The sequence below is a fragment of the Sabethes cyaneus genome, chromosome 1 (assembly GCF_943734655.1).
Source record: "Sabethes cyaneus chromosome 1, idSabCyanKW18_F2, whole genome shotgun sequence".
Taxonomy (NCBI): Eukaryota; Metazoa; Arthropoda; class Insecta; order Diptera; family Culicidae; genus Sabethes; species Sabethes cyaneus.
The window spans coordinates 103,032,741-103,050,127 of NC_071353.1; the positions used below are offsets into that span (position 1 = coordinate 103,032,741).

Below are 17,387 nucleotides of genomic sequence, written 5' to 3' on the forward strand. Positions count from 1 at the left end.
TCGCACTTTTGCCCCGCAAGTGGGGTAAAAGTGCGAATAGGCACTTGATCAGAAGAAAGAAGAATTTATTTTGCAAAACGCTATTACCGCAGATGATTTATAGTTGAATGTAAAGACATTGAGTTACTGCATCGCTATAAAATATATTATGTTGTTGTCCTTCTTTATATCTCACGAAAATTGATGACAACTTCAAACATCGCACTTATGCCCCGCCCTACTCTACAGCATGTGCTAAATAAAAGCTGTAGGTTAAACGTTTAATAGGCAAAAATTGTTCCTTGGGAAGAGCAAAGGCTTATAGGGTTGATCGAGACCGTGTTCTCAGCTAGCCAAACAAACATTTCGGCACCAGCTTTTCAAAAGAGCCAATCTGCAAAATGTAAACAAACCGAATGAGGGTTATTTTTTACCGGAGTAGCATAGGAAAAGAAATCCTCACTTGGTTTGTTTACATTTACATACATACATACATACATGCAGATTGGCCCTTTTGAAAAGTTGGTGCCGATTTTTGTTTAAGAGTAGCTCGTTCCGATCACAAACGTCCCGATCGACGTATGGTATAGCGTACGATGTATTCCGATCGAAGCGCAATTTCTGATCAGATTCGGCTCCGATCGGGATGTAGAATAGAGGCGATTATACTATATATTAAAACCAATGGAACAAGTGCTTGATAAACTACTATATAACAAAAATATTCCTTGAGTAGATTTCAATCGCTGCAATAAAATTACATAATTGCTACAACTATTATGAGTCGATCGGTATCCAAACCACGAAAATTCATTCATAATTGGCAGAGTTATTAGCGTTCAAAATCTTTCACATTTTCGTGACAGTAACTAGAATTTAAATTATGGAATGACACCCTATGGTAAGACGTAGACGTAGTCCTATGTTAAAAAAATAACGATTTTTTTTTAAATTTTTCAATCGTTCATTTTTGTGACCTAATTCTTTTTAGATTAATTTCTAAAACGTAGCAGTACAATATGGAAGCGTTGTTTTTGAATGCTGAAAATTAGATTTCTTTCGAATAATAAAACAACTAACATTAATATCGTATCAATATTATTATAATATCACAACATTCCATCATTTTGGCCTGGGGCGCAATACAATTAGGTTACAAACAGGTTAAGTTTCAAATTACAATTACGTGAAGGTGTATATTTAGCAAACGTGTGTGTAATAGCAGAGCACTTTTCATAAAATATGATCTACTTAGAATCCGGAACTAAGTTATTGTGTTTATTTATTAATTAATAATATTTATTATAATTATTAGCTCTATCTCACGATTGATTTGACATATACCTATGTCTTATAAGAAAAAACTATACAAGGTACACAGCCCTAAGGGTTTTACGAAAGGGTGACGTAGGACTATATCAGATCATTGAATTAAAGACTAATGTAAACTGCATTTCTGGTATATGTATGTTTATAAGAATCTGTGAGTGCCATTGGTTAAGGTGAAATTAGTCGTCATCGATTCTGCTAATTTCAAAAGCAGTTTTTTTGTTTGAAACAAAAATTCTGTTCATGAAAATATATTCGCTGTGTTCAGATTGGTAAGAAGAATGCAGTATTTAAATTTTTTAAACAGAATCTCGCTTTTGGGCCCAAAAACAGCTTCTGAAATTGGGCTCTCCGACGAAAAGCTAATGACTGCTAATTTCCCGTTAAGTGCATATTCAAATGAGAAGAGCAAAATACAGTGGACCCCCGTTCGTTTGAACGATTTCTCATGCAAACTAACGGGGTTCGTTTTTAATTTGAACAACTAGCAACCCTAAATGTGCTGAAACTTGCATGAAGTAGCCGCCCTGCTCTTTGTTATTGTTTTGGTGGTTTGATTTAGTCTCGTTTAGTTGGTAGTTGCAAGCAGCGAATATGTTATTCTCCGATCGGATTTTTATCGTAATTGTTGGGAAACGAAATGTGAAACTAATTAAACTAGGATTGAACACACTAGATCAGTACAAACAAATCGTGTTTATGTGCATTGTCTGCGAAGACAAATGATGCCATGTTGAGAATTCTCAACGACATTTGAACCATTTTTAATTTGCACATCGTGCAAACCAGCGGGGTTCAAATTAAAAAGTGTTCAGATTAAAAACGGTCAAACGAACGGGGGTCCACGGTACTCAGATTCAATTCTTCATGGAATACAATCAAAAACATTCCATCAAGACTGGCAACTCTGCCAAAAGTCGAGAGACAGTAACAGCAATGCTATCTGCCGAGTTAAAGTTGAACTAATACACACTAGTGCGTGTAAATCAAAATATGGATGTACACAAACACGTATACATTGCCTTGCCACGCTCGCACACATCATTTCCCACTAATACATGTGCACACAGCTTCAGCTTTTGTCAAAAGGATTGCGCTGTTGCTTGTCATTTGTATGGGCGCGAGGAAGAGAGCCAGTTTCTTGATGATGTGTTTTTGATACAATGGTGGCTTTGAAAATACGTGGACGGGGGTTCATAAGTACAATGCCTGCAACCATTTAGACAGAGAGATTTCTTTAAAAAATCACTTGGGTGCATCATAAAGGTTGAGATAGTAATGAATAACCAGCCCACAGATTATTTATTAAATAGGATTATGCGTAGTTTAGCATGTTTCAATAATCTTACTTTAACTCGTTTGTGGCCTTTGAAAGGGCCATTGGTTACAAATAACATTAAAGCCATCGCAAATATGACGTGCCATTCGAATGTCCTTCTCTTTTGACATGAATGGCAAATTACAGAAGTGTATTTCGGTCGGCCTTCATAAAATCGTAAATATCTCAGCGAAAGTTGAACCTTCGTCCATACTTTCTTCGACAAAGTTGTTCGTCATAAAATTTCCCATCCACATAGTAGAGCAACGTTGCTCTGAGACACTGATCCATACCCTGTTATGGTGTTTATGCAAATGAAAGTTCGAAAATTTTAAAAATTTTACCGAATTTAATAAATTTTTGTAATCAAATATGGCTCCAGATATGCCATCATAACTTTTTTATGAATGCATCTGATAAAAATGATTATGAAAAATCGGAGGGGTTGTGTACAATACACGATCGCATATACAGGTGACGCAGGACTACGTATGTAAGTCTCTTTGTAGGGATAGTAGCATGTATCCATGCTTGTAATCATTCGATTGTTCATGTATACATGCTATATGCAACATATAAACATGCTACATGCGTTGTATGTAACATTTATCATTGCATACGTTCAATTCTCAAAAGATTTCCGAGTTATTTCTATGTGCATTTGGAAACAATTTGACAAAATCAAGAACACAAACTATAGCTTTCCTGCTACCTTACAGAAATTAATGCTTGTTTTTATTACCCATGGTTCCCCACGTTGAAGGGGTTTTACCAATTCAATCCTATTTTATCAACAGCACATCTTTTAACTACACTTCTAATGAAACGGCAAGCATGCGTATTCATACACAGACATATTATAACCGAACACTACAGCTGTAGAACATTTTTCCAACACAGATATCAAATTCGCCTAGGTTTAATCGTCTCGCATTAAATTTGCGATCTGTTGGGACAACGAACTTGTGTCATTTTTTCTGGCACACTTCCCTAACACAGATATCAAATTGGACTAGGTTTAATCGCGTTCGTAAGAAATCTGTTGGCACGAGGGGGCTTTGTCGCTCCTTCTGGCGTACTTCTCAAGCAAGGTCATCAAAATGCTCTAGGTTTAATCGCGGTGTTAAGAGATCTTGTTGAAATGAGGAAACTTTGTCACTTGTTTTGGCTTACTTCCCAAGCACAGATATCAAATTGGTATAGGTTTAGATCATCGTAAAGAATCTTCCAACCAATCACGAAGCGAGAATTCTGGTAAAACATAGATTCATTATTTTCAATTTTTCAATAGTTCAACATCACGAATCCATACTTTTCTTCATTCGGGCCAATTCTTAGAAGATTTTCCAATCGATTAGTGTAAGAATATTGAAAATCGTTCGGGAAACCACTAAACTATTAGCGTTCAAAACCTGACCACTTTTCGAGAAAGATTTTTTGGAATTACCCCCTATACCAGCTACTTTCCTGAAAGAAGTAATCCTACGTCAAAAAATAGAAAAGTTCCTTGTTTCACCTTCTTTAACATTTCTGAACTTTTTTTTCGAATTAAGTCCTAAAAAATACCATTTTTTCATAAAACTCAAATGTACGACTATACAAAAGTTTAGTTGTGACACCCTAAGCTATCATTTGAGAGTAATAATGTCCGAAATTTTCAATTATTCGATTACCGATTAATCGGTGTGCGTTGTCTGTACTAATCGATTAATTCAACTATTCGTGTCAGTGGTGTTCGATTAAAAATATTCGAATATTTCTTTGATTAATTCGATTAATCGAACGATTATGAACGATTAACGAGCATTATTCGGACATTTTTCGTACTCATTGAACTATTCGATTAATTCAACTACTCGTGCTGGCAGTATTCGATTAAAAATTATTCGAATATTCCATGTGTTATTCGATTAGTGAATTAATCAAACGATTAACGGACATCACTATTTGAGAGGTGAGCCCCCAGGTTTTCTAATATAGTGCTATTTTGGAACATTCTACTGGCCATCTGTGCAGCTTCTTGATTCACCTGTCTTTTATAGCTTTTTTTTTTGGATAGTTGGCCAATATTTTTCGATAGGGCGGAATTAGGGACAAATGGGTTAATTAAGCATCCTTGCTACTTTCGTTAGAACCTGGGGTGACATTGCGATTCTCGTTTCGAGTGATTTTGGTTCGTTTCGACCACGTTAAACAAATGGGCGAAACGAACCAAAATCACTCGAAACGAGAATCGCAATGTCACCCCTGGTCGCGTGATCGTGATCGATCGAGCGTGTGTTGTAGCTGCTAAGTTCATTTGTGTGTTCGTTTTATAACCTAGCTGCCCTTCGCAGGTTCCATGCGACCAGGTTATTACTCTGATGTATTCACTATTCAGAACAGGTTTATCTGTTCATGGAAATTTTCAAGCACATGAGCACATGATCGTGACACGATAGATTTGTCTAATTTCATTTGTATAATTGTCGATGTCGACCTGGAAACTATCAGCAATGGGCGACGAATATTTTGAAAACATTCAAGAATCGACGGGCACTGCTCTAAAACCAATCATGTTTCCCGATTCTAAGTGGATAATACTTTATTGTTCCAACATTGAAGCAACACATATTTTTTCTTATTTCAAAAATTGCATTTAAAAATGTTGGTGTATGGGTTTAATTGGACTTCCTCGTGGATTTCATCAAATTATATGACTTTCCGATTTCTGATATAAAACCAAGAAACATTTTTGCAAGAAACATACCTACAATATTTGCGTACGTTGAAAATTGTGTTAAGAGAAGGAAAACGACGATATAGAACAACTCGAAGCGACATGAATCTGAATAATTCTTAAATCAACTATTTATCTTATACAAAACAGCATTCAGTGATCTTTCCGTATGAGTCTCATAACTTGTTCTTCACGAACCATTATGTGTACCTTCTGCATAGCGACTATAAGGCTAATTAAGTTGACGGCATAGGTTGTCACACAAACCACGCAGAGATCTTTCAGTACAAAATACAGTAGGTAGGCCAAGTAGATGGATAATATGTTGGACAAGCCGATGAGATATGTTGCAAAATATGCAACACGGAGATTGTTACTAAAAGAAAGACCAGCCATTAAGAAGTAGTAGAATATGCCATAGAATCCATTCGGTAGATTTAACGCCGATTGTTCGCCAAATACAGGACCGACTAGGCCGAAACCACGGCCATATCTGCAAGAAGATTAAAGGTTGAATAATCATAGTTTTATGATTAGAAATATGCAGTTTAATAAATTTTTAATAAATAGTATTCCGCATTTTGCATCTTACTGGACAACGTAGTTTAAAAGTGCGACATAGCGAGATTAGTGTTGTAAATGGTAAGAAAGAGAAAGAGCGGCAGCGGCAAATTAGTGTAGTAGTAGCTACTAGCTGACAAAAGCGTAATATCTTCAATCTACAATAAGTACCAGAAAGGGATATTTTAAATTTTTGACGTAGGACTACGTCTTACGGTAAGTTTTGAGATAGGGTGTCATTCCAAAAAATCGAAAAATTCGAGCGTCACGAAAAATGAAAGGTTTTGAGCGCTAATAGCTCAGCGGTTTTCTGATCGATTTTCAATATTCTTACACCAATCGATCGGAAAATCTTCTAAGAATTGACCCAAATGAAGAAAAGTATGGATTCGTGATGTTGAACTATTGAAAAATTAAAAATAATGAACCTATGTTTTACCAGAATTCTCGCTTTGTGATTGGTTGGACGATTCTTTACGATGACCTAAACCTATACAAATTTGATATCTGTGCTTGGGAAGTTGGCCAAAACAAGTGACAAAGTTTCCTCATTTCAACAAGATTTCTTAACACCGCGGTTCAACCTAGACCATTTTGATGTCCTTGCTTGGGAAGTACGCCAGAGAGAGTAACAAAGCCCCCTCGTGCCAACAGATTTCTTACGAACGCGATTAAACCTAGTCCAATTTGATGTCTGTGTTAGGGAAGTGTACCAGAAAAAATGACGCTGTTCGTTGTTCCAACAGATCGCAAATTCTTTACTGCGAGACGATTAAACCTCGGCGAACTTGATATCTGTGTTAGAAAAATGTGCTACAGCTGTAGTGTTCGGTTATAACACGACTCTGTATGAATACGCATGCTTGCCGTTTCATTAGAAGTGTAGTGGAAAGATGTGCTGTTGATCAAATAGGATTGATTGAATAGGATTGATTTTGTTAAATTGTTTTCAAATGCACAATCTTTTGAGAATTGAACGTATGCAATGTTACTACTTTGATAAATGTTACATACAACGCATGTAGCATGTATATATGTTGCATATAGCATGTATACATGAAGAATCGAATGATTACAAGCATGAATACATGCCACTATCACTATAAAGAGACTTACGTAGTTCTGCGTCACCTATATATGCGGTCGTGTCTTGTACACAACCCCTCTGATTTTTACCTTTAATGATTTTCACCCGTGTACAGCAGCCTCAGTTAGACTGTAACGTTTAGTAATCGTTTTTTTTTTCAACAGCGGATAGATGCTGTTAGACTACTTCCAATATCTGTAGAAGCCTGGTCTTGCTTTTCTAGTAATACATATAATAGGGTAAAGAACTAGTTTTAAGCAGCCTAAGCGGGTCACTGATTGTTTTACCTTATTACAAGCGATGGGTTGACTAAGTGGGGGGTATCAGCATACCAATCTTCTTGCTATCTTTAGTTCTTCAAGCTGTTACCATTGGAAGACACTATTGTTGAGCTAAAATTTTGATTTTTCGCTTTAAAAGTTGGAGCGACGGAACTAATTTTGAACAGACCGAACCCATTTTCACCCGCAAGGTGCTTTTTTAAGCAATCCTGAAATCTGAATTTTTTTATGTCCCCTTAAAAAATCCCTCGAACTTTTCCCCCTATTCAGTAAGTTCGCGTTCCTATCCGCGACCTACTAATCGGCATCTGATGCGTAATCGGCATAGCGTATCGGCATAGATGCGTAAAATGCCATCTGTCTAAATTGTTTATCGGGGCATACACTCACCGCACCGTTCGGCAAACGGTATTCGTCGTCTCTTTTATTCTCTTGTGTTCTTATGGGAAACTGCGAGTTTGACGTCTCACTCGCTGTTCATAAGGATGGTGGGAGAACAAAAAGAGGTAAACATATAGCAGTACAAACGATGCGACTCAGAACAGTGTTGTCAAAGCAAATAACATTGAAACACATCGTTGCTTTATTAAATCACTGAGAAAATCTTCGAAAATTATTGAAAAAGCTGTCTTTTGTGTTGTTTTTAATAAAGAAAAATTAATTATGAACATATATTTCTCTTGAAAGTATTGAACCACGTTTTCACCCCTCCTATGGTTTCAGTTAATTTCAAACTTAAAATTCTTATTTCCAGAACTGAAACAGTGTCTTGGCAACACGATAGTTCATCAGTTGTGCTGCAGCTGCTGCTAGTGGTGAACAGGTTCCGTCAATTCAGAATTTGTTTTCAGTTTTGTTAGAAAATAATAAATGTATAATATTCAAGGTGCGTGGCAATAGCTTAAGTAGATTTCATAACTATTTCAATACTTGTTAATCAAACATTTAAGCAAACAATGTGCGTGTTCGATTGGCTCCCTTTTGACAATTCTCGCTGCTCGATTGGCTCCCAAGATGGCTGCTTCTGCGTATCTCTTACCTCTGAGTATTTCTAGGTTCAAGCGGTTCAGTCGAGCAGTGAAGTCGAACTGTTGAATCAAGCAGTTAAGTCGAGCTGTTGAATCAGACAGTTAAGTCAAGCAGTTGAGTCGAGAAGTCTGATTGAGTGGCTAAGTCAGCGGGGTGGTATGGCTGTCAAACTACATACATTATACATGTCCCACTCATTGGTTTTGGTACTTTTGGTTCTGGTGCCTACTTAAAGGTTGATTCATTTTAAAACAAATGAAACTAGTTAGAAAGCAGTTAAACACAACCTCTTAGCTATAATTTAACTGATATTAGCTGTTATTTTCGATAAGTTGGCTGGTTCCAAATTGTCGCCATCCATGGATGTTTAGTCGACAAAATTTTGACAATTTCACACTCCTGGGCTAAGTCGAGCAGTCTAATCGCGCTGTTGAATCAAGCTGTCAGTTGAGTCAAGCAATCAAATCGAGTAGTCTAGTCGAGCAGTTGAATCACGCAATCGGGATAAGCAATTGAGTCGCGTAACCGATTCGAATATTCCAATCGAGTAGTGGAGTCAAGCAGTTCATTCGAGCAGTCGAGTCGAGCAATTGAGTAGAGTAGTCCAGTCGAGCAGTGGAGTCAAGCAGTTGAATCGAGCAGTTGAGTCGAGCGTAGAATCAAACAGTTGAGTCGAGCAGTCTAGTCGAACAGATGAATCATGCTGTCCAGTCAAGCAGTCCAGTCGAGCAGTCGAATCGAACAGTCCAGTCGAGAAGTTCAATCGTGCAGTTAAGTCGAGCAGTCGGGCCGAGTAGTAAGTCAAGCAAATGTATCAAGCAGTCGAATCGAGTAGTTAAGTCGAGATACGAGCAGTTGAATCGAGCTGTTCAGTCAAGCAGTCAAGTCTATATGTCCAATCAAGCAGTTGAATCGAATAGTTCAGTCGAGCAGTTCAGTTAAGCAGTCCAGTTTAGCAATCAAATCGAACAGTCTAATCGACCAGTCCAGTCGAGCAGCCTAGTCAACCAGTTGAGCAATCGAGCAGTCCAACAGTCGACCAGTGAGGTGACTGTGAATACAACCCATTGCTACGAACGCATGACGTCCTGTCAGGGACCAGTTTGCAGTTACCGATAAAGCCTCTTATGACGTTCTGTCTGAGACCTGGTTTTCGGTACATAAGCCTCTTATATAAATGGATAGATGGGTCATTCCACGTCAAGTGTCCGAGTGCCATGTAATCGACCTTCTCGGTTTCGAACCAAATTTTGTCAGATTGTTCAAAGATTGTCAGAGCAAGAAAAAATCCTAAGTTTGGTGCCGGTTGGACGTCCCCTCGATTAAAAAGCTGTCCAACGCATAATACCCTTCCAATATATTGTAAATAATTACTTTATCTATCTTCAGAATAGCAAGTTGATGCGATTTCTTGTTTGGGTTTGTTTATATGGAACAATTATTATCCACGTTTTTTCCCGGTATTTTTAACCTTAAAGTTTGAAACCCTTTTGAAACCAAACTGTTCGCTAATATTATTATTAGTGTTTCATGAATAAATATGTTATGTTTCAAATCATCTTGAATTTGAGCCATCAGTTTGCATAGATCTAATGTATTTTTATAAACAAACATTGTTGGTTTTTGGAACAATGTCACCCCCGTGGCCCAATGTCACCCCGAGCCCGACTGGCGGTAGTAACAACGTTTTGAATAATCTGAGTTTGATGTACTGTGGTAGATCAGACGTGGTAGCTCTCAGCGTACGAAGTCCCAGCATAAATTTTCCCACACTGGTACGATACTGCTTTGTCCAAACGCAGATTGCTTTGGAAGATGATACCCAAATTTTTTACATGATCGGTGAATTCGATTTGTTGTGCATCGAACAAAACTGATATTTCCGTTGAGTCCATATGCTGACGTGTTCCAAACAGCATAGCTTTTGTCTTCATATGGTTGATACTAAGCGAGTTTCTAGATGCTCACCGAGAGACGCGTTGTAGGTCACCATTTAGTTGAGAAACAGCTGTGGAGGAATCGGGATGGATGCAGTACAGTTACACATCATCAGCAAACATCTGTATATGACAATGTCTAAGCACTCCCGGAAGATCGGAAAGGAAAAAAGCAAAGGACCAAGAACGGATCCTTGAGGGACGCAAGAAGTAACCACTACAGATCCAAACATAGCTCTATTACAGTACACAGCTTGATTCCTACCAGTTAAATACGATTGAACTAGGTAAACAGCTGACGGTTCAAAGAAAGAACGAGCTCGAAGCCTATCGCACAGACGAAGATGAGAGATTGTGTCAAACGCCTTGCTAAAATCTATCAGCAGAAGAACAGTCTTGTCTTTCTTGTCCACTGCAACAGCAATATCGTCGTATATCCTTAGCAATGCGGTTTTAACTCCTTGCCCTTGTCGGAATCTAGCTTGATACTCGGAAATAAGTTGCGCAGAAGATAGAAAGGAGTTAATTTGCATTTTTAATAGCTTTCCAAAAACTTTCGACATTACACATAGTCTACTATCGGACGAAGACTGTCGATAGCATTCAGGTGTTTCTTCTCACGGAGCGGGATGATCTTTGCGCATTTCCAAGCGTCAGGAAAAGCAGATGTTTCGATGATTTTGTTGTATAGATAGACGATTTGGTTGATTACGAGTGGAAACATGATTTTCAAAAATTTCTTTGACAAGTGATCCGTACCAGCAGCACGAAACTTTACGCCGTAACAAGAATTTACCACTTCATATGTATTTATGGGATGGAACTGGAATCAAACATGCGAATGTACGTAACTATTCTCTTCGTCACTAGTAAAATGGCTGGCGAAATTGGCATTTACTAAATCAGGATCGACTGGGCCCTCTTCACCATATACCGACTTCCCAACTCCAAGATGCTTTAGTTTCCTCCAAAGATTGACTGGTGACTCATTAGAAGCAAGATTCGCACTAAGATGCTCAATTTTTGCTCTACGAATAAGCGCGTTTGCTCTATTCCTCAATTGCTTATAAACATCCTTTTTCCGATTCTTCCAATCCACGAGTGCTACTTTCCAGTCTTTATATGCCATATCCCTCTCCACTGTAGCTTGCTGGATTTCATCATTATCGCATTCAGCTCAGCCTTGAATGAATCAATTTTTAAATTGGTTCCATCAAACCGCCTAAGCAGCATCTCAACAGCACTTAATCAAGCAAGCGGATCCAAATTTGGCATGTGGGTGTTTTTGGAGGCAGGACTTTTTTCTATGGTGAATTACGACCGCTTCCTTCTTTAAGTAGGGGAGGGGGCTCCCATACAAATGAAATACAAATTTCCTCATTACTCGAGAAGTTATCAAGTAAGTAAAACCAAATTTGGCATGTGGGAGATTTTTGGAAGCGTGAATTTATTTTATGTTGGTTTGAGACCCTTTACCTTGTGGTAGGTTGTGAGGACTCTCATACAAATAAAACAGAAATTTTTGCGTAACTCAAAAACTAATCGAGCTCGAGAAATATTAGACTTCCATAAAACATTAGTCAATAACAAGACCACCAAAAACTACCTGTAGTAACACTAGATGATTTAGAGCGAGACTGCCGCAGGCCGCGAGTGTTGCCGGCGACCCGCCGTCGGAAATGCCGGCCACTGCGGGGGCAGCCCAAGGTCAACTGACCTCTATTACTTCCTTCAGTTGGGTCCGAACGAGCAACAACGAGTAAGGAGAGGATCATCCCTGTGAAATGGTACTTTCCGCGAAACAGTATATTCCGCGTTATGGTCAACCAAGAATTGGTTTTCCGCGAAATGGTATTCTGGTAATGTTATACAAGTACGGCGAATATTTAAAAATAAATGCTCTCCGCTTTATTTTATCTGGTTAAGCAATGGGTGAAGTTGTTCTCTACTTTACTGTCAGGAAAATTGAAAATTCGGTTACTATGTTAGGATATTGATTCGGAAGCCAATTTTTCTATTTTTAATAAACTTTCCTAAATAATCGCCCTGGCATACTGATTGAACTGATTTATTATATTAAAAATAGGGTCCAATTCTGGACAGCTACAGATTTTAAATATTGACAAAATCGTAGATATCTAAACCATTTTAATAGTATAAAATCATCAGATGTAGTGATTATAATGTTTAAATAGCTAGAATTGGGCATTGGTTTACCAAATTCAAACCAATGCAATGCCACGATTGGCACGCGCACGGTATAAAATATTTATAAAAACTGTAAAAAAATCAAAGGGGTTGTGTACAAGACACGACCGCATAGGTGACGCAAGAGTATGTAAGTCTCTTTGTAGTGACAGTAGCATGCAGGCTTGGCATACACTTTTCGCTTTAATTTTCCTCTTTTGATTACTGCTCCTCAGCCAAGCAGAATTTGAAAAAGTGGTGTATAAGGCATTTGTAGAGCTAGTAATTATCTATAATATTGCTGAAGAAAGTGAAGTTTTATCTTTAGTATATACGGCGCTGTAGGGCATCAATGCCGCTGGTAGCAAAAAGAGCGCTCTTTTTGCTACCAAGAGGGTAGCAGCCTTATAGCGCTATAAGTACAAAATGCACAGTAATGCTTACTTCAGCAATATTGTAGATAATAACAAATTCTACAAACGCCCCATACATCACTTTTTCAAATTTTGCTTGGCTGAGGAGCAGTAATCAAAAGAGCAAAATCGAAGCGAAAAGTGTATGCCAAGGCTGGTAGCATGTATCCACGCATGTAATAATACAACTCTTCATGTACATCATGCTAAATGAGCATTTGTTGAGACTAACTGCAGGTTGAGAAAATTCGATTGTTTTTAAATATATGTTAATAAGGTTTTGCAAGGTGACGTCACGAATGAGCCGGAATGAACGCAATTCATCCATTTGACATCCACTCGTGGTTTGTTTACTATTTGTTAGGCGAACGCGATATGCATAAATTGAAGTTAAACGTTTTAAAAGCATATTATCCAGCAGTGTCGCCCTCCAAACTACTGGGAAAGGCAGTTTTTGTGCTTTTCTGACTTACCGTTAGGTTAAGGCCTTAAGCAATATTTACTTTCAACATGTTAAACCACGTTCTAAGTCCATGTAAACAAACCACTGATAGACGTCAAAGAAGTGAGGTTATGCTCGCCCGTGCAAAACCTTATAGCGCCTCAAATCTTACTTCAACATCAAACACTATTTACAGATATGTGTATTTTGATGACATCAAAAAATTGTTATGTTAAAATGGCTCGACTGTACTGTTGGTTGAGAAATTCCAATTTTTGCAAGTCGATAATTTTTAACATATTTTTACTCATTTTCATGATTGCAAGCTACTATATAAGTAAAGTTAAAGTTGTTTGGAAAATGATTTGTACTTTCCTGTCTTATGTCGAGCTGACGGTCAAATAAAAATTGACATCACTACGGATCCCTCCTGCCTTGTCTTGTCCATCATTTTTGAAAGAAATTAATCTAAATGACTATTGTAACTGACGTAAAGCAGCAAATGAAACGTTCAAAACTATTCTCGGATAAGAGAGTTGCTGATTTATCTCGCTTTGAGAATTGCTGCGTCACGTCACATACACAAATATCCCTTCAGTCCTGTTTCCGAGCAAGACAACAGTTCTGAACAAATTCTTGCAGTATATGGATGCGATCTGGCAAATGGAAAGGGCAGCCGCTCACTTTCTGTGAAGTTTCACCTTCAGGACATCAAATTGGGCTAGATTTAATGTTTAAACGATAACATCGGTTGAAGAAGAGGGGAAGTTTGGCACTCTGGCATACTTGCCAAGCACAGATATCAAATTGGACTAGGTTTAATTGGCGAATTTGAGTAAAAACCGGCGTGTCGCTACCTGCTGCGATGGTGAGAAAAACGAAAACAAATGTCAGTGCGGTACATTTCATAAAAAAATTTCAGTAAATTTAATTTTTAACTAGTTTTCGATTGAAAACTTTACTAAATTTTTATCAGGTTTTGTAAGAAATTAGCTGTTTTGCAAATTATTTTAAAAACTCTTAAAATAGCGAATTGAAAGAACATAAATTTGAAGAATACTGTAAAAGTTGCTGTAGCGACTTCACTAATCGAACACAGCGACAGCAGTGATCCTAAATCGGTTTTTGCATATTATTGGAAAGTTTTTCTACTTTGCAAAATCCCCATGCTTGTTTTGCATCGGTTCAAGTCAAAGTTCTAGAGATTCGAACATCTTTCAGTCTTAGCGAACCATGTTGCTCCGGCACTACATGAAAATATGAATGTTCTCTTTGCTTATCCTGTATCTTGCTTGCAATAACCGGGTTTCTGTTAATTTAACAAAAAACAAGTTTTTTACCACTTGCGCACGATGATTTTTATAATTTACCGTGATATTGCAGATTGCAGGAAAAATCCTCACATTGCGGTTATCTTGACAGCTGAACCAAACCACCAAAAGATAACCGCATGATTTATTATAGTAATTAAGTATTTCAAAATTTACCAAATCAATTATTTTCGACCACAAACACGTTACAAAACTGATATTTTGTCGAACCACAAACCCGAAAACCTAAATTTTAATTTTGCGGTTGTCTCGCAGTTATCTCCTGAGCGCGTTACCACCCAGCAGGAGGATTTATTATAAGCGCCGCAATATATAATCTGTCTTTTGTCGCAAAAATATACAAAAACATTATTTTCTCGTACGTACTGTAAACAAACCAATGACAAAGTATATACCACAAATATAATACACAATTCTCTTACATTTTGCTATAATAATTTTACTTGTACATTGTTTCACTACATTAAGAAAATTAAAAAAGTGAACTTTTTTCCGATTTTCTAAGCAAACTGTAAACTTTCTCACCGTTCGGCTAGTTCCAAAGACCACCATCGTCAGCGCATAAGTTTCTGTCGAATAGGTTGGGACGGGGAGACTGTCACTCTTTCTTGTGTACTTCCCAAGCACGGGCATCAAATTGGTCTAGGTTCAATCGTCGCAAAAAATCTTCGACCTGTTGGGACGGGAAGATGTTGCCACTTTTTTTTTTCTAAAAATACGTTGCGACCAATCACGAAGCGAGGATTGCCAGTTGGACAATGTTTCATTATTTTCAATTTTTCAATAGTGTGTACTTTGAAATCAATAGGTTTCTATTAGCTAAGCTATTAGTGCTGAAAACCTATCATTTTTCGTGACACTCGCCTTTTTCGATTTTTAGGAATGACACATTATCCCAAACCTTGTCGTAAGACGTAGTCCTACGTCAAAAAAAATTCTATCCTTTTCAATGTTAGTTCTATTTTCGTTTTTACAGTGCTAGTATTGTAAACAAAGACGTAGTCCTACATCCAAAAATTGCCAAGCAACTCAGCAAATTGAATCCAAAAGACCTGGGATGCCTCGATGACCACTAACACACACTCGAGGCCAATTCACGCCACCACTATGTGCAAGAATCTCCATCGCGACAACGGAGTCTGCGCTCATTATCGCCGTCTATCGAATAGTTGTCGCCAAGCGGTATATCAATAAACTACCGTCGAAAGAATAATATTTGTTGTACAACTAAGCTTACTAATTATAATAATTAGGGAGGTTTATTTGGATTTTTTTTTACCGTTTTTGTTTGCATATCACGTGCTTATTTGATACACTTATATCATTAATATCTTCATTGATTTTCCATGCTCGTTCTAGCAACCAGCTGTTTGTAAACAATTTCTTCCTCAGTACTAACTAAACAATGTTTTTTTTTCTTTTTCAAAAAAAAGCTCCTGCATTTCTGCAAACAGTATACTTACGCGGAGGTAAACACTTTGGTGCAGCTGATATGCTCGCTTATGTCACACATTGCCTGATAGCCGTGATCTCGTTCCGACCGTATCTCCACGTACGAGGTATACAGCGACAGCAGGAAACCCGCCAGACTCAAACCTACCAGGCAGGCCGTACAGGAACACTTGCAGTTGGAGAAGCTCATATTTGATGTTCACACTAGGCAAAGAGCGATAGAACAGGAATAGTAGCAGAAATTATTGCGCGATTTGCAACTTATTTGCGACGACTAAAATGATAACATTCTAGCGAAATGAAGCTGCACTCACGGACTCCGTCTGATAAGCGTCCACACGTAGTGAAATCGCAGAGACGTTTACGTTTGCCGTTGTATGCGATTGCAAAAACAGCGCAATGGACTTCGTACGATAGGAACTACAAATACCAGTAGAATTATACAAACTAGAGTAAGAGAATGAACATGTAACTCATACTCTATTTAACGAAACCAAGTGGAATAGACTGCAATCAATTGCATGCAATAATAAATGCAATGAAATAAAGAGGTTGTGCCTTTCCCTAAAAAAATTAACATGCATAAGAATTACAATAGAACATTTTCCGCAGTGATATTAAGGATCTAATCTTGGTCATCTGACTTTCAACTTACACTTTAGAATTAATTTATGTACAGTGAACTCCTATGGATTGATTTACAATTTAATTCAAAAAAAAACAGAGGGGTTGTGTACAAGACGCGACCGCGTAGGTAACGTAGGACTACGCAGCGTAGGACTGTAGCGATAGAAGCATGTATCCATGCACCATGCATATAATAATACATATATACATGTAGGGTAACCAACGTATTTTGGACCCCATCTGCACCTGTACATAATTTGGATACTTACAGCAAAATCAAATGGAAGTGTCCAAATTCTGTACAGCTGCTGATGAGGTTCAAAATAGGCTGGTTATCCTAGCATACATACGTTGAATGTAACATTATCAAAGTAGTAATATTGTATACATTCAATCTTCAATAGATTTCAGAGTTATTTCAAATGAAACGGGAAGCATGCGCATCCATATAAAATCATATTATAACCGAACATTACAGCTGTAGCGCTTTTTTCCAACACAGATATCAAGTTCGTAGTAGCCTTAATCGTCTCGCCGAAAAGAAATTACGTTTATCATGCAATTTTTTTAATTTGCTGTATTGCATGCAATACATGCTCTGAAACATTCCTATAAAGTTGATACAAGAAGATAAGTTTAAATTACCTAAATGACCGTGCTCTGTATTTCAGTTTTATCCGTTTCTTAGAGTTTGT

At 37.7% G+C, this 17,387-nt stretch overlaps 1 protein-coding gene across 1 annotated transcript; it reads right to left on the minus strand.

Annotated features, from left to right (window-relative positions):
- Window positions 1–4,814: 4,814 nt before the first annotated feature.
- On the minus strand, window positions 4,815–16,393 carry LOC128734392 (vitamin K epoxide reductase complex subunit 1). Its single transcript, XM_053828611.1, has 2 exons — window positions 16,077–16,393; window positions 4,815–5,838 (listed from the first exon to the last, which is right to left on the minus strand). Exons 1-2 carry the CDS (start codon window positions 16,253–16,255, stop codon window positions 5,499–5,501), a joined length of 519 nt encoding a protein of 172 aa, XP_053684586.1. The 5' UTR covers window positions 16,256–16,393; the 3' UTR covers window positions 4,815–5,498.
- Between the last annotated feature and the right edge of the window lie 994 nt (window positions 16,394–17,387).